The sequence below is a fragment of the Eubalaena glacialis genome, chromosome X, assembly GCF_028564815.1.
Source record: "Eubalaena glacialis isolate mEubGla1 chromosome X, mEubGla1.1.hap2.+ XY, whole genome shotgun sequence".
Classification (NCBI taxonomy): Eukaryota; Metazoa; Chordata; class Mammalia; order Artiodactyla; family Balaenidae; genus Eubalaena; species Eubalaena glacialis.
Genome location: NC_083736.1, coordinates 102,368,902 through 102,386,603, shown reverse-complemented (window position 1 = coordinate 102,386,603; position 17,702 = coordinate 102,368,902). Strand labels below are relative to the sequence as shown.

At 38.2% G+C, this 17,702-nt stretch overlaps 1 protein-coding gene across 11 annotated transcripts in view; it reads right to left on the bottom strand.

Moving 5' to 3' along the window:
• Window positions 1-17,702, bottom strand: part of PAK3 (p21 (RAC1) activated kinase 3) — a 272,619-nt gene that overhangs the window by 37,196 nt on the left and 217,721 nt on the right. For all 11 annotated transcript variants that reach the window (XM_061179278.1, XM_061179267.1, XM_061179272.1 and 8 more), the window contains 3 exons: window positions 12,774-12,905; window positions 11,358-11,523; window positions 2,927-2,990 (listed from right to left, as the gene is read on the bottom strand). In XM_061179278.1, coding sequence (XP_061035261.1) covers window positions 2,927-2,990; window positions 11,358-11,523; window positions 12,774-12,905 — 362 coding nt within the window. The remainder of the gene's footprint in view (window positions 1-2,926; window positions 2,991-11,357; window positions 11,524-12,773; window positions 12,906-17,702) is intronic.

The window sequence follows — 17,702 nt, the reverse complement described above, 5'->3', positions numbered from 1 at the left end:
ACAGTAAAGGCGACAAAAGGATAAATCAAAAAGACTCCCCACCCTCTAAGGGCTTATTTAAAAGTTGAATGGGGTCTATGAGTGAACTCTCTGCTGGTTTCATCATTCTTGAAAATGATGAACTCGCTGGGAATATAAAAGAGACCTTTCCGCAGCGGCAAGCAGGATTTCTCCTTTGATTTTTCATTTTAGATTATAAAGGCTTTACAAAGGTATGCAGAAATAGAGAACTTTCCTTTTGCACCTTCAGAGGTCAGAAGCATAAATAACAACCAGGAGGGGAAATCTCTTTGGTATGCCAAGTTGTTTGGCAGCCTAATCTTTGCTCTTGGAGAAATCAGTCTTGCTTCATTACCTAGTATCTCCCAGAAACCATCTCTTACTTTTTTTCTTTTCTAAATTCAATGATATTTTTGGCTCACTTGGGTCTAAGTGAGAATGAGCAATCAAAACAAAATTATAACATTTTCCGCTCCTCAAAAGACAACTCCGAATATAAAAACACTTTATGAATAAATAAATAGCTCCCATTTAAACCCACAACAAGGGCAGTGTTGTCCATTAGACATATAATGTGAGCCATATTTTAAATTTGGGGGAAACTATATTTTAAAAAGCTCAAAAGGTGAAATTAATTTTAATAATATATTTTATTTAACACAATGTATGTAAAATATTTCAGCAGGTAACCAATGTAACATTTATTAATATGATATTTTGCATTGTTTATTTCATAGTAACTTTTTGAAATCAGGTGCATATTTTATACTTGTAGCATATCTCAGTATGGACTAGCCACATTTCAAGTGCTCAATAGCCACATGGCTACCATATTGGACAGCAAAGGTCTGGAATGCTACTTCTCTATGGATTGTGTGTCACTTCCTATTGTTAGCTCCATCAAAGATCCAACTAGATTAAACTAAAATCTAAAAGGTAACTTTTGCCTTCCAAGTCACCTTAGTACAAAATACTGTGTTTTTTTAACCTGCCTTGTGGCGTTAACCTTTTGGACAAAAAGAAAGTGAGCTGAGGTTTGTACATGGACTTGAGAAGGCACGGCTTCCTGACTTAAGTAAAACAACCAGTTCACTAGAACTTCTAGTTCACTAGAAGTTAAGGAGGAAAACTCCAGGTGAAACAATGGCTACAGAAGCCAGCCCTGCCCTGCACTTAGGTGAATTGAGTAGGCATGTCACCCAAGGTACCCTATTTAGCCTCTTCAAGCATTCATCACTATAGATTGTAAGTTCCTTGAGGGCCCACACTATCAGTAGTGAGCTCTGTTTCTCTCGCATTTAACACGGTGCCTGGCATACAGTTGGTGTTCAATAAGTGTGTGCTGAACAAATAAATTAATTCAAATAAATACAGTCTCTCATTTGCACTAGACACATTTCAAGTGCACCATAGCCACATGTTAGTGGCTACCATATAGGACAGTGCAGACGTAGAACATCTCTATCAGCCCAGAAAGTTCTAGGGGACAGCACTGTCCTAGAGCAATGGGCAGAAATACTATTTGACTTGTTAAGTTTTAGGGGCCCTCTAGAGACCACAAAACCTTTTTTTATGAGCACGTGAGAATACCAGTGATAGCAAATGCCAAAGAAAGAAGCAAGAGCACAAACAGGTATATATTTTGCCCTCCTAGAAAGTTTAAATGCAGCAAAATTACGGTTTCCACTGCAAGAAGACACTTGGCCATATATTTCTCCCTTAGTTTCTGCCTCCTTCTTAGGGTCTTCTCACCTTGATTCCCACCAGGCACAGTGCCCAAGAAGTGTCCCTCTTACCCTCTAGCCAAAATGTCTAATGAATGTTTTCCCTTATTTCCCGAGATAAGTTGGCAACTTCAAAAGAAACTTTAGTAAAAAAGCTAGGGGGAAAACGAAATAAAATATAAAAAATCACAAAAACAGTCAAGCTTATATACAGTATACGATTTTTCCATTGGCTGAGGGGCTAGCACAATTTTGCAGGCACATTAGCTGTATCCCTTTCTTCCCAGCCCCTTGTTTCAGTCAGGAGACCTCTGGGGTGCCTGGCATACAGTTGTTGGTACACCTAAATATCTTGTCTCATTTCCCATTTAAGGACACCCCTTTAGAACGCTTCATTTCTCTTTAAACAAAACATTTCCCTGTTTCAAACCCTGTTGCCTACTCAGGCACTCCTGTTTAGTTTCACATTAAGGCTTGAGAAACATGCCTAATTACAGCTGGCTTGTAGAACTGGTGACTCCCACCATTAGCTCTGGTGAATGATCTAGCCCCCTGGTTTCCAGGTCTAGCTGATGGTCAGGATTATCTGAGGAACTGTTCCAAAGTTCAGATTACTGGGCCCCGCTCCAGACTTCTGAATCAAATCTCTGGCAGTAGAGCCTGGGAATCTTTATTCTTACTAGCATACTAAGTGAAAATGATGCACTCCATCCCATTTAGGGATTATTGATCTATTTCTTCCTTACTCAGATAGCCAACTCTGCCCACCTCTGGATCATTCAATAAGGACCTTCCTTACCATCACTCTGTCACTTTACAGTTTGAGAATAAAACAGGATCTTAAGCATAACAGCCATACAGATGTAGAGGGGGACAGGGATAAAGGGGGTTTTCATACAAGCTTAGAGGTTTCTATAACTCTACTGCTTTTCTAGAGGAAGCGGTTTGAATCGTCTAACTCTATGGGTTGAAAGCATCTGTAAATAATTCACTGTTAACCTAACAATAGTGAAGATTCCAGCAGGATATGTTTCTGGGTTAATTAACAGTCTGCCAGCCAGAAAGGCCAATATTAAGAATGCAAAACATGAATATAACCTAGAAAATGAGAAGCATAATTTACCAGAAATTCAAGCTGTTATTGCATTTTAATATATGTCTCTGGTGTTCATCTTTTGATAGTTCACATAATAATCACTTACCCTTGACCTATTTTTTCAAATCTTGTGTATTTTTTCTTTGGGTCACCAACACTCACAATGCTTCCTGAGGGGAGGGAGGGAAGAGAGAGAGAGAGAGAGAGAGAGAGAGAGATTTAAATTGATTGATTTTCCTCTATTTAATATTAAAATTTAAGATGCCAGAGTCAATGACAAATAAAATATTAGAGCAATATTCTTATGTGATTTCTATAATTTATATGGATAACGATATATTTTATTAAAGTAACAAACAGTAATATATTAATTAAACTAGTAGTAGTAACCCAGATGCTTATACTCAAAATTGATGATGTTTGGGAAACAAGAAGGACTGAACATAACCCAACATTTATGAAAAGTTCCCATAAAAGGATACTGTAGATTAGGAGATAAAAACATCTAAGGACTTGTACATAGTATTTAATAAAATCACTATCTTCTCTGAATTGGAGTAAAATTGAGTGCTACAGTACATTCAGTTTTGCTGGACAAATATCTCTTGAGCAATTAATACGCACCCAGTGCTGCACTAAGGGCGATGGGGGATGGGGAATGGCTCTAATAAAGAATAAAGGTTAATCATAAAGTAATGAGGCTTACTGTTTTAAAAAACTTACATCCCTGTACACCTGAAACTAATATAATATTGTAAAACAACTATACCTTAATAAAAATTTGTATGATTATAAAATAAAATCCTAAAAAAAACTCCATACATCCCTGAACCTAGGACCCTACTGGCACTCCAAACATTTTTAACAGCTTTACTGAGATATGATTTCCATACCATAAAGTTCACTCACTTAAAGTGTACAATTCAATGGCTTTTAGTAAATTTTTAGAGTTGTGCAAATTTACTAAGTTTTACCATGATCTCATTTTAGAACATCTTTATCATCCTAAAAAGAAATCTTGTACCTGTTAGCAGTCACTCTTGATCCCCTCTTTGCTTACCAACCCATCCCTAGGCAACCACTCATCTACTTTCTGTTTCTATAGGTTGTTCCAAACACTGTGGAGTAAGTTTACAAGCCACACAAGAAAACCATTAATTTATCATGTTTGGCTCTGGGAAAAAATATTGGTTTTTTGCAATTTCAAAATTTCAAGTCCACTACTCAGAGGATCAATACTTGCCACCACTCAGAATAAATCTAAAGGAAGTGACATTGCCTCTCCAATGCAATGCTCAAATAGGTACAGAAAAATTCCGTGCCATGGCAGCATCGTGGGAATAAGGTCTCAGGTGGACTACTTTGAAGGGAATCATTTATTTGGATACTTCTGGCCCTCCCTTCTTTCCTTATGGAAGCAAACATCAGTATCGTTACCTTTAAGTTATATCTTACTAACATGGCCCCTATTCAAAGAAGTGTAGAGTCAGTTAGTATAACAAGATTTATACACATGAACTAATCCAGAGAAGGTCTGTGGAGTCTATCTCCTAATTGTCACTCTTATCCATTCCCTCCTCTTCATACCCATGGCCACTGCCATTGTTCAGGTCCTCAACATCTCTTGTTCAAACAATTGTGCTAGTCATTACCTACCTCTAAACTCTGCCTTCTCTAATTCCTTTTCCACAATGCCTTTGGAATAGGGTAACCATGTAACTCATAAACGAAGACTGTCTCGGATAAACTGAGATGTGAGGTCAGCCTACTTCAGAGTGATTTCACTCCATTATCCATAAATCGTCAAAAGTTCCCCCTTACTACAGGATCAATTTCAAATTTCTTAGTCTGGCATAGAAGGCCCTTTACCATCCAGCAGCATCTAGCTCCTACCTAACCAGTCTAACCTCATATTATTCCTCTCCTCTCCATCCCTCCGACTTTATATCCTAGCAACACCATCACTATCCAAGGCTTTGGTCTTTAGACATGCTCCCCCTTTCCCTTTCCTATCAAACCCATGAATTCCTATTTATTGTTTAAGTATAATATCAAGTCATCCTTTGTGAATTCTTCTCTGATCATTCTAATGAGACTTACATGCTTCTTTTTGAGGGCAGGAAGCTTGTCTTTTCATCCCTGTAACTTCAGTGCCCAGAACAGTGGCTGCCACTGAATTTGTTGACTAAATGAATGTGAACAAGAAAATATGTATTCAAGAGCTAAACTGTGTGCTACAGACAATACTTCGTGCTAATTTAGACATGATCTATTTTCTGGGCTAGTGAACAACTTAATTCAGACCTACCAGTAGATAGTATACCTGGAAAAAAATAATAAATTAAATGTTTCATTCATGGATTGTTCATCCATGGTTGTTAGGTTTGTTGTTGTTTGTTTTTTGTAAGAGAAGTCCATGTTTCAGTTAGGTTAAATAAGACTCACAACATGTGAGTCGTTATAATTCTTTTCCTCTTGTATTCCCAATCTCAGTCAATGGTACTACCATCTGTCTACTCAGTAGCCCGAGTCAGAGATCTGGGAGTCACCCTGACTTATCCCTTACCTTCACTCCCCACGTGTGGTTGCCCACTGAGTCCTGGGCCTGTATCTGTTTACCTCCTAGATACTTTTTGAATCTGTCGTTTCCTCATCACTACTGTTCTAGTTAGGCCCTCACCATTTTTTGTTTGGGCTATTCCGACAGCCTCCTAACTGGATTCAGAATTTCCAGCCTCTGCCCACTCGAGTCCAGGCTCCACACCTCTGTCAGGATGCTCTAAGTGCAGACCTGATCACGTGATTCTCTGGTTCAGGGGTCCTGGATGCTTCCTCAACACCTACAGGGTAAAGCTCAAACTCCTTGGCATGGAATGCAAAGTTCTTTGTATCTGGCTCTTGCTTCATTCTCCATCTCATCTTCCCCACTTCCCCACTAGAACCTTATGCTCTCACCATAACAAACGAATTGTAGCTCATGATCAGATCCTGCTTAGTGATTTGGCTCCCTCTCTTAAAACTCCAGTCCCCATATCCACCACCAGTTCTACTGATATATTCAAGTGGCACTGAATAAGTTAACGTTCCCAACCATATACTTTTATACTTTCTTTACATGCTATTCTCTGCCTGCAATGTCCTTCTTAAGTTTTCTTCCTGGCAAGTCCTTGTTCATGCTTCAACTCAGCTTCAGTTATGCCTCCTCTAGGAAGCCTTCCCTGATTTTTTTGGAATAAAGTTAATAATTTCCCTTCTCTGTACTGCTATTGTACCTTTTCTCTCTCTCTCTCTTTCTGCCTCCTCTTTTGCTTTTTTCCTTGTTTTTGCTCTTGCTCTCCTTCTCTGTACTTAATACACCATCTATCTATATCTATGTATTTGACATAACCTTATAGACTGTGTCGTAAGGACAGGGGCCATGTCTTATTCATCTCTGCATCCTCAGTGCTTCCTCATATAATGCTGTATGTGAAATACATTGGTTACTCAATAAATGTCTATTGAATTAAACTCAAATAAAATTAGGAATTTCATTTAGTAAATGCCCCGCATTTTAAGGCAGGGGTTAGAGAATGTATTTTACTTGAGCTATCTCTATAGAATACCACCAATCTAATGATTTCTGAGTTGCTATTTCATTTTTCAAATTGTCTCACAGATTTCTACATCACTGAGAACTACCCTCCTTCAAGCCAGCTATGAATGGGTAAGGACCTGGAACTTAAAATTTTTTTTAATGAAATGACGATTTTAAAGTCACTCGAAACCACAGTTTTATTAAGCAAAGTCTTCTAAGAAAGTTATACTATTAAGTTGCTGAGCAAACTCTTTTCCATAGACTGAACAAAAGCAAATAAGCTTCAGCCCAAGCCACTTTCTGAATTATGACCAATTCCAATCGGCAGGCTTTAGTTAATGAGGTTTTTATTTTATTATTTTATTTTATTTTATTTTTATACAGCAGGTTCTTATTAGTTATCTACTTTATACATATTAGTGTATATATGTCAATCCCAATCTCCCAATTCATCCAACCTCCCACCTCCCACCCCTTGCTTTCCCTCTTTGGTGTCCATACATCTGTTCTCTACATCTGTGTCTCTATTAATGAGGTTTTATGGCAGTAAATTATTCAACTTTTATTTCCATGGTATGCAGGATAAAAACAAAAACAACAACAACTGGGAATAAATCCTTTCATGAGGATTACCAAAAGACAACCATTCTGATGCGCTTCTGCTTCTGAATTTAACTGCCATTCAAAGAAAATGGCGTCCTCATGCCCATTACCGGTCACAGGAGAGTGTGTGCTGCCATCTACTGCTGCTAAGCAAGTGAACAGGAGGCCTTGTGTACAATTCCGAATTACAAACCAAGCTTTTACAGTGACCTCCTTCATCAGAGCCATTATAATTTGTGTTCATAAATTATACTAAAGAAAGGAAAGAACAGTGGTACACAATAGGCATAAAGAGACAAAAATCAGCAACTCAGAGTCCAGAGGAAAAAATGATGGCAATACCAGAACAACTTCCAACCATTCACTTTAAAGTACAAGGATTTAAGAAATCACTAAATACTAGTGTTTGAAAATAGGGTTCATGATGTGGTTTCAGTGACAGAAAAGTCCAGCAATGTGTTCTCCTACATATCAAATAAACTAAGTTGAACTCCAAGCATTAAAAGACTGTCTGTTTGGCATAATGAAGGTTTTGGTTTCTGAGAAAAAGCAAAAGAACTCTCTAAACTAATGTTAGTTCTATCTGAGGGGGGATTCGGAGAAAGAGTTTTGAGCGGGGAATGCTGGGGGAGGGGAGGGACTGGGGGGGGTGATTGTACAATTTTGCTGACAGTCAGCACCTTTTGAAAATGTCACTAAAATGTAGGGGTTTCTTTATTTTCCAGCAGATTCAGACCAGACCACAGTGAACAAGGCAGACCCAGGCTATCTGTCTGTGTAAAACTGAAAGATGATCTGTTCATTTCACCCATTAACGATCCCATGGTCTGGCTCCCACAATCAGTATCTGTGTGGAAGAAGAATAGCCTGACAGCTCTGTGGTCTGGGCTGCCCACATCATAGTAATCAGATCTCTGAGACTGAAGGTGAGGCCGCCCTCCCCTCCTCCGCACGCTTATGGTGGGGTCCACCCTGGTATGGGCCGTAGGCCATTCTCCTACCTCCCTGTCTCCCTTTTCCCTCTCCTTTGCCTCTTAGTACAGGCTCCTTTACTCCTTCCCCAAGCTCCTCCTCCTCAGTGATTTCTGTACAGGGCCCATACATCTGGGATTATTGCTAGTTTCAAACATTCTGTCCCCCCTGAAGATCCTAGGCCCCAATTTTTTATATTGAAAAATACGGTTGCTCTCATGGTGGAAAAAACAGCATAATAATTCTAAGCAACTATTCATTGTGCTGGGTCTCTTACATACTTTGCCTCATTTGGTCCTCACAAAGTCCCCATTATACCAGTACAATCATCTCCATTTTTCAGATGAAGACACTAAATTTTAGAGGAGTTGAGTGACTTGTCTAAGGACACACAGCTGGTCTGGGTCTATGACTCAGACTCAGTTATGATTCACTTCAAAGTCTGTCCTATTGTATTATCTTATTAAGGCTTTATATTCATGTAATAAAATAGTAACTACCATTTATTGAGCACCTATTGTGTACCAAGTACTGTTGCTGGAGGTTTTTACATACATTATTCTCATTGAATTATCATAATGCTATAAGGTTGGTGCCATTATTATCCCCATTTTTCTTAATGAGGAAAAAGAGGTCCAGAAAAGTTAAAATAACTTGCCTAAAGTGACACAGCTGGGAGCAATGGGCTTGTGATTTGAATCTGGGCCTTTCTGACGCCAATACCTGTCCTCTTAGCCATAGGTTGGGCTACATAAAATCCATCCTATAGGCAGAGTCCTAAAATGTAGTTACGATTCTCATCCCCATTTGGCCAATAAGAAATGAAGGTTCAGAGGGGTTAAATAACTAGCTTAAGGTTATATAAGCGAGTAAGTGGCAGAGACAGGGCCCAGAGAGGGTGATGGTGAAGCAGAAGCAGGAAAGACTGACTTTGCAGACTTTGCAGTAAAGCTCAGCCTGGATTTGCTTCGTGAAAAACACTCCTCCATTTCTTGGCAGGTGTGCCTGCCGACATCTGTGAGCACAAGGTAGGGTTGAGAGTTGCAGGTGGCCCACAGGCTGGAGGGAAAAAGATTCTCTCTAGGCCTAAGCATTCTCCAATAGAGGAAAAAGCTGACTTAATTCTCAATTAAAAATGTAATCAAACATGGCTTTTCCCTCTTCATCATGTTGCTCAGTGTAGGGCAGAATAAATAACAAATTATAAAAACCACAGCTCCAGAACCATTACAGTTTGCAAGCAAAACAAGATCTTGCCTCCGCCTCAAAATAATGCCTGTTTCTCTGTCAGTGAACTTAAGAAAGCTATAAATGTATTTTCATTATAATAAATCTATTGAGACTTGAAACAGTTATCAAACAATCAATTTTACTAAAGCGAGGCTGCTAGATTTTAAAAATCTGATATAATCTCACAGGTCATGTAAAATAAAGGAAAAAACCTGAGGCAATTGTCTGAATACTTGAACTGAAATTATCCAGGCAATTCTTTCCTTTATTCCTTCCCTTTTACACAAATAGACAGTTGGCAAATGCAGAAGCAAAGTGGGTAATGGAAAGAGTATAAGCTTTGAAGGCAAACAGATTTGAATTCCAACTCTGGCTCTGCCACTCATTAGTTTGGTGATCTGGTCACTTTAGCTTTCTGAGGCTTACTTTCACTGATCTATAAGATGAGGCTATGAAAATCTACCACAAGGGATTACTGTGAAAATTAAACTTGATAATGTATGTAAAGTGGTCAGCAGAGAAGGCACTTAATAAATGGGAATTATTGCTGTTGTTATTAAGGAAATAGTTGGTATTAGCACTAGAGGCATGTTTAATCATGTACAGTAAAGTCGGTTGGCTAAAGTCCCTCAATTCCAGTTCTGAGCGCTGACAACTGCAACCCAAACCTTTGCCTTTCCAAATACCTCTGTGTCAGACTGTCTCAACGTCAGCACTGTTGACATTTGGGGCTGAATAATTCTTTGTTGCAGAGGGGAAAGGAAGGAGGCTACCCTTTGCGTTATAGAGTGTTTATAAGCATCCTTAGCCTCCATCCACTAGATGCCAGTGGCATTCCCTGTTCTGTGACAATAAACATGTCTCCAGATACTGCCAAATGTCCCCTGGAGGGCAAAATGGCCCTACGACCACCTCTGCAGAGTCTTCCTGTGGCCTATAGCCTGCACTGCTTTCTTCCTTTCCTGAGTTCTTTTAGACAGACAGTTGCATGAAACAAGATGACCTCCTATTCTCTAATTGTATCACACTATTAAATCTTATCTTTCAAATAAAATTGTAAGTTTCTTAATATCAGGAAATTGTTTTTCTATAGTTTCCTCCAAAGACTCTGGCATAGAACAGGTAAGTAGGAACCCAGTAAAGATGCATTTGTCTGCTAATTTTTTCACCCATTCCATCAACAAGCATCCGTTAAGTGCCTTTCTGTACCAGGCACTTTATTAGAGCTGGATGTAAGGGAAAAGAAGACACAATCTCTGTCTTTAAAGAGCTCCCAGTCTAGTGAAGGAGACAGACAAGTACAGTGTGATATTTGCTGCAATAAAGGCAGTGAAAAGAAGGTCCATTGACTCAGACTGAGAGAGACAAGGAGGGCTTTCCTGAGGAGGTGTCTTTTGAGCTGAGGTTTGAAGGATGAGTAGGAGTTAGTCAGATTGGAGGCACGAACTGTAGATAACTAGTGGTTTGTTAGATGCTTTTGTAGTATGAGTTTAATGAATATGCTTCACAGAACTTTGACTCTTTTCAACAGAGGATTTTTTTTTAAATCTCTTTGACCCAGAAAGCTAAGTGGAAGAGGAGTGTTTTGTTAAATGGAGCGAGTGTGTATGCACAAGCCTGGGTACACTAATGACACTGGGTACACTGGGTACACTAATGACACTGCAGGAAGGAGGCTGTGAGCATTTGCTGGCCCTGCCTCCCTGTCCACATAGCAATGTTCCTGAATTAAGAGAAAAGGCAATTTTATCGTGGCCACCCACTTTGATTGACTGTGCTGGGTTTTGAGGTTGAATTATCCATCATGATTGATCAGGTGGGGGGCCCCTGGGGTATGATCATAAGATATTTTTCATCAGACTGATCCCCTTTGGGGGTATAATCTTAAAATAAAACTTACTACATAATTCATTTAGTGAAGTTTTCACCTTAATTGATGTTTTTCAAGTGAAAATGCTTGGTTTCTGTGCAATTAGGAGTATGAGGGAGGGGGTGATCTGGAATACACAGTGAGCCTCAAACTTTTCATCTTGTGATGTCAGGGAGCCTGGAGTTCATGCAAGCAGGTTCAAATTTTTAAAGGTTCAATTCCCACTCTAGGTGGAGAAACCCTCTCATGAAGAAACTAATGATGGCAAAACAAAAAACAACTCACTTAGCTTCTCTAGGATCTCCTCATCTGTCATCTTGGATTTTTTCCTTTGCCGATCTGTGTTTCTATACAAAGTACTGGAATTGGCGTTCTCAGCAGAAGGTGGTGTGACCTCTTTATTTGGTGCTGCTGGTGAAGCAATGGATTCAACCACGGAACGAGTGTAGATCTTAAAGACAAAAAATTTGGTTACAGATTAAAGACCAAAATAATGCTACAAGTGATGAACCTACATTGACACATCAGAATCACTCAAAGTCCATAGTTTACATATGGTTCACTCTTTTTTTTTTACACATACACACAATGATTTATTATCATGTACTTTCATAATTATTAGATGTATCCTTTACAATAATGACTTGAGAAGTATCCATTTTTGTAGATCATTAATAAATTCAATGTTCCTTGAATCCAAAATCACTAATTGGGTACGGGTGATACAGATACTAGTGAAAATTCTGTAACTAAAGAGTTGTAAGACCTTAGACAATTAAATCACTTTCCTAAAGTTTTAGGGTCTGATTATGCCTGATATGTCTCTTCTAATTCTCAAAATTTATGTTTGGCCTTCCCCTCTGAGTCTTTCTTTTCAGAAATGCCTTTTCTGTCTCCCATTATCTTTTATATGGGATGGCAGGCTCCAGGGCCATCAGTTTCTGTAGAGATACTTACCAAACTGTATTTACCTACAGAAGTCAAGTAGGAGGAACTAGAGGAGCAAACTATAATGAAGGTAGAGTTGGGCTGTTGTATTTTTGGCCACACAGAGAGTGGACCAATAGGATTATGATATTCAAGTACCCTATTTTTCATCACTTTCAATCCATCAATCATATGGTTCACTCAATGTTGTACATTCTATGGGTTTGGATGAATGTATAATGACATGCATCCATCATTATGGTATCACACAGAGTATTTTCTCTGCCCTAAAAATCTTCTGTGTTCCACCTATTCATTCCTCCCTCCACCCTGCCCCTCAACCTTTAATGAGTTTTTAAAGACAAGTGATTTCTATCAAAAAAAGATCTTTAAGTTGCTTCAAGTACACTGCCCTTGAAAGCTCTCAGGAGCTAGTCTTTTGAGGCCCCCAAACATGCTGTGCTAATTGTGGTCTTGGTGCCTCTGCTTATGCAATTCTTCCTACCAGATTCCCATGGCTTCTGTTCTCTTTCTTAACTTCTGCAGCAGTTTTAAAATTTAGCACTTATTTGTATATTGCTTGGTAGTATTCTCTAATTGTCATGTGCTAATCTGTATCCTCAAAACAGCAACCCCAACCAAATTTTTATCTTATACTCTAGTGCCGGGAACATAGATGCTCAACAGATACAAGGTGATTAACTAGATTCTGACTCTAGGACTATGCCAAAGGACATCTGTTGAATCACTTGGAAACGGTCACTTGGGACTTACTGATTTCGTATGCTCTGGTCTCGGTGCAATGACTGGCGGCGGCTCATTGTCGTCTTCTTCTTCTTCCTCTTCTTCATCTTCTTCTTCAGACACAGGAGGAGCCAACGGAGGCTCTGATGCTGTTTTTGTACTCTTACGGGAAAAACAAAGTTTAAAGACCAGGTATTAACTCCTCATTGTTTTTCTTCAGAAGTGAGAAAAGGGGGATAAGCTATCTAAGCATGTAGGGATAGGAAGGAACTTCATCTTTTACAAATGCACACAACCATCTACAATTTGGTGGCCAGAACCTGCCCACATTCAGAGATAAATTCAGGTCAGGATTTAAGCACCATGAAATTTGAAAAATTCCTTTTATTTTCCACTGAGCTCAAAAACAGTGAGCTATTCATTTAACATTTTCAAGTTCAATGTTTTTGAAATCAATGAGTATATTTTAAACATCAAATGAATTGCTATTAACGCCTTGAATTGGTACCGGGCAGATTGTCAATGTGTTGACTGACAGTTTGTCAACCAGCAAAGGGCTATTTTGTGCCTAAAGATCAGAGCATGCATATGGATATGGCATAAATACAGCTCTGCAAATACTCACTAAGTACAAGCAAGCCCATAAATGTTTCTTTCCTGTTCAGCCTCCTGGAAAGAAGCACTCAGAGAATAACAGACATGAAGATTTAAGGAATACTCATCTACATAAATAATTATTCAATCTCAACCAACAGGTAAATGGTGATTTGCAATGTGAAAAATTTCAATAACACCAAAAATAATGACAGCAACCACAGTATCTAGGGTTGGTTCTTGATCATTCACATTAATGCAGGGGTAAAATGGTACCAAAGGTGGATTTTGAAATAACTATGGCCATGGTACTCAAAGTGCGGTCCCCAGATCAGCATCATTAGCATTATCAAGGAACTTGTTAGAAATGCAAATTCTTGGACTCTATCCAGACCTATGAATCAAATTCTGGGGGTGGGACCCAGCAATCTGGGCTATAACAAGCCTTCCGGGTGATCCTGATGCTTGCTTAAGTTTAAAAATCACTGAACTATGATATAGGTCTTTGTTGTTCAGTATGATGGCTATTCAACACTTAAAATGTGGCTAGTCTGAATTGAGATGTAAGGTGTAAGTGAAAAGTACACACCAGATACTGAATACATAATAAGAAAAAAAAAATTTCCTTAACGCTTTTTATATTGAGTGTATGTTGAAATAAAAATATTTTAATATGTTGGGTTAAATAAAATATATTATTAAAATTAATTTCACCTATTTCTTTTTACTTTTAAAAATGAAAATCAGAAAATCTAAAGTTACATACATGGCTTTTATTACATTTCTGTTGGACAGCACTATTATAGATGGTTTTTGAGTTTTTGCTGTGTGTGTGTGTGCATGTGTGTGTGTACTTGTTTATTTTTTGTTTATGCCTTTGAGTACACTGGCTCAGGCTAAGCCTAAAAAGAATTTTCTTTCTTTCTCTTTCTCTTTCTTTTTCTTTCTTTCTTTCTTTCTTTCTTTCTTTCACATCTTTATTGGAGTATAATTGCTTTACAATGGTGTGTTAGTTTCTGCTTTATAACAAAGTGAATCAGCTATGCATATACATATATCCCCATATCTCTTCCCTCTTGCGTCTCCCTCCCTCCCACCCTCCCTATCCCACCCCTCTAGGTGGTCACAAAGCACTGAGCTGATCTCCCTGTGCTATGCGGCTGCTTCCCACTAGCTATCTATTTTACATTTGTTAGTGTATATATGTCCATGCCACTCTCTCACTTCGTCCCAGCTTACCCTTCTCCCTCCCCATGTCCTCAAGTCCATTCTCTACATCTGCATCTTTATTCCTGTCCTGCCCCTAGGTTCTTCAGAATCATTTTTTTTCTTAGATTCCTTATATGTGTGTTAGCATATAGTCTTTGTTTTTCTCTTTCTGACTTACTTCACTCTGTATGACAGACTCTAGGTCCATCCACCTCACTACAAATAACTCAATTTCGTTTCTTTTTATGGCTGAGTAATATTCCATTGTATATATGTGCCACATCTTCTTTATCCATTCATCTGTCGATGGACACTTAGGTTGCTTCCATGTCCTGGCTATTGTAAATAGAGTTGCAATGAACATTGTGGTACATGACTCTTTTGAATTATGGTTTTCTCAGGGTATAGGCCCAGTAGTGGGATTGCTGGGTCATATGGTAGTTCTATTTTTAGTTTTTTAAGGAACCTCCATACTGTTCTCCATAGTGGCTGTATCAATTTACATTCCCACCAACAGTGCAAGAGGGTTCCCTTTTCTCCACACCCTCTCCAGCATTTATTGTTTGTAGATTTTTTGATGATGGCCATTCTGACTGGTGTGAGGTGATATCTCATTTCAGTTTTGATTTGCGCTTCTCTAATGATTAGTGATATTGAGCATTCTTTTATGTGTTTGTTGGCAATCTGTATATCTTCTTTGGAGACTAAAAAGAATTTTCATTCCTCGAGGACAAAGTTCCTGAGGCAGAAACAGACAGCCTACTAATAGACTGTTACATCGAAGGACCTCAGTCTGATTTAAATTCACTGTGGATTTTCTATAATCATGTATAAACCTACGGTGGTGTAATAGGTATAACCATATATCTTATTGGAGCCAGCAAGATTTATATACTGTGACAAGACAACTTAGAATTTATTAATTTGAAAGAATATTTGATTGCCTGATATATACGCTGAGTGGTTTATAGATTGAAGTTTATATGCTTACTTGATATTGTTTTTCTATTCTTTTTTTAATTTTTATTTTATATTGGAGTATAGTTGACTAAAAATGTTGTGTTAGTTTCAGGTGTACAGCATATTTATTCTTAGTTTAGCCAAAACAGCTGGGCTATTACATTGGGTTGTGGCTGCGTGGATAGCAACATATATTAATGATGTTATATTTCTAGATAAAAAATCAGTTTCTTTTTGTGAAAGACTAATTCTTCAGGGCACCTCAGGGCACAGGGAGAAGTTGCCTTTGGATTAATGGTATTTGCTTTGATATTATTTTGTTCCAGAAACTTCTACTCTATCTTATGCCAGCTGGGATCCAGAATGCAACTAATCACTGTTCCTTGGTAGATGGGCAGAAGCTGCATATAAATTGACTAGTTTCTATATGGCAAACAATGCTATTTTATTCATTAGGCAATATGAACCATGCCTAGGAATAATATGCTTTACGTGGGCTTATGAAAATATTTGAACTCAGAAATAAATCATCAGCTCCAAAATGCCACAAGAAAACGATAAAATTTAAGTCAGTTAATGTCTAATTAAATGTCTGTTAAGTATAATATATGTCAACTTAATTAATTAGTCATTTAAATTAAGTATTTATAGAAATTTCATTATATTAAAAAACAAATTATAGGTTAGGCTGCTCTATTTAGCAACAATTTTTGAGTATTCACAATGATTTCTAAGAAATTACACCTAACCATAAATTAAGTGCTACTTATGATCAAATAATCTCAAAATTAACATTTTAAAAATTACTTTTAAAAGTTTATAGCAAAAATAAAAAGTAGGGTATAGAGGCCCTTTAATATACTTGATATATTTGATACAATGCATCACATGTCCTCCATAAGTGAGAGTGTATATACAGCCTATGAGGATCTAAAAATGGCCCAACCCTTAAACTGGTACAAAGACCAACCAGTGCCTACTGGCCAAGTTGCACATTTCAGTTCTTGCTAATTTACTAGAGAAGATCCACCTGCAAAATTTCACGGACTGATTCTTAACATTCATTACTATCCTCACTACTCTAATTTCATATGGGGACATTCCAGTCTCTAAGGATGGACTAAAGGACTATTCGAAAACCTAAAGATTTTCATCCTTTGAGGGTTTACAGGGCAGGAAGAAGATACATGTCTGTTTATCTGGGACCAAACACTATGCTGCCATGTTGGTTGGTTGGAAAGAATGTGTGACCTTCAGTGGACATTACGTTTTGGATGTTGGTTGGGCCAGGGAGCATTAACTACCCAGCATTACACATAGATACCAGGCCTTGGTACTAAGAATTGAAATTAACATAATTTCTTGCTCCTGTGTATTTTTTCCACAGATTTTCCATCCCTGTGTAAATAACACTGGGGCTGGGCATACTTTCTTTTCCCTGTGTTAAACAATATCAAGATAGAGCATATTTTCCCGTTCTTATGTTACACAATACTGAGAACAAGCCAAAATAACTTAGCTTCTCACTTTAAGAAACACTTGTTCTTGGAAGATAAGACTGAACCAACTGAAGTAATTTACTTATTAAGAATAACAACAGCTTGCTCACTAAAACTCTATTCAAGACCCTCACTTTGCTGTATTCCCCAATCCAAAGTTACTTTATCAGAAACACTGCACAGTCCTAACTCGTTTCTGGTCTCGCGAGACCTGCTTCAACATCACACAGCCGTGCTCCAAAACCCTATAGATATTCTCCCTTGACATCCCCTTTCTAAGACACTGGCAGTGCTCTTTCTTGCTCCTGTAAGTATAATAAACTTAGCTTTGCTTGATTAACAGCTTTTTTTGATGGTCTTTGGGGAAGTCAAAGTTATAATGTTGCTACACTCTTCCTTCCAGGCTGAGGATTACTATGTCTAGCATGTCTAAACTTGTAAAAATAGAGACAGATGGATATCAAGTAAGGAATTTTTTGTCTTTTTGAAATTAAGTATTTTTGACAGTCATCATGCCACACATTCAGTCAAGCAAGGCAGGTTATTGTTAACCTGATTGGGTCTTGGACTCATTTCCAATTCTAAAGGGTTTGGCCTATCTCCCCAGAAAAATACAGGTAGACACATATTTTTACATATAATTTCAAGAGTTCATAGGTCTTCTGAAGCCCATTCATGGACTCCAAGTTGCAAACCC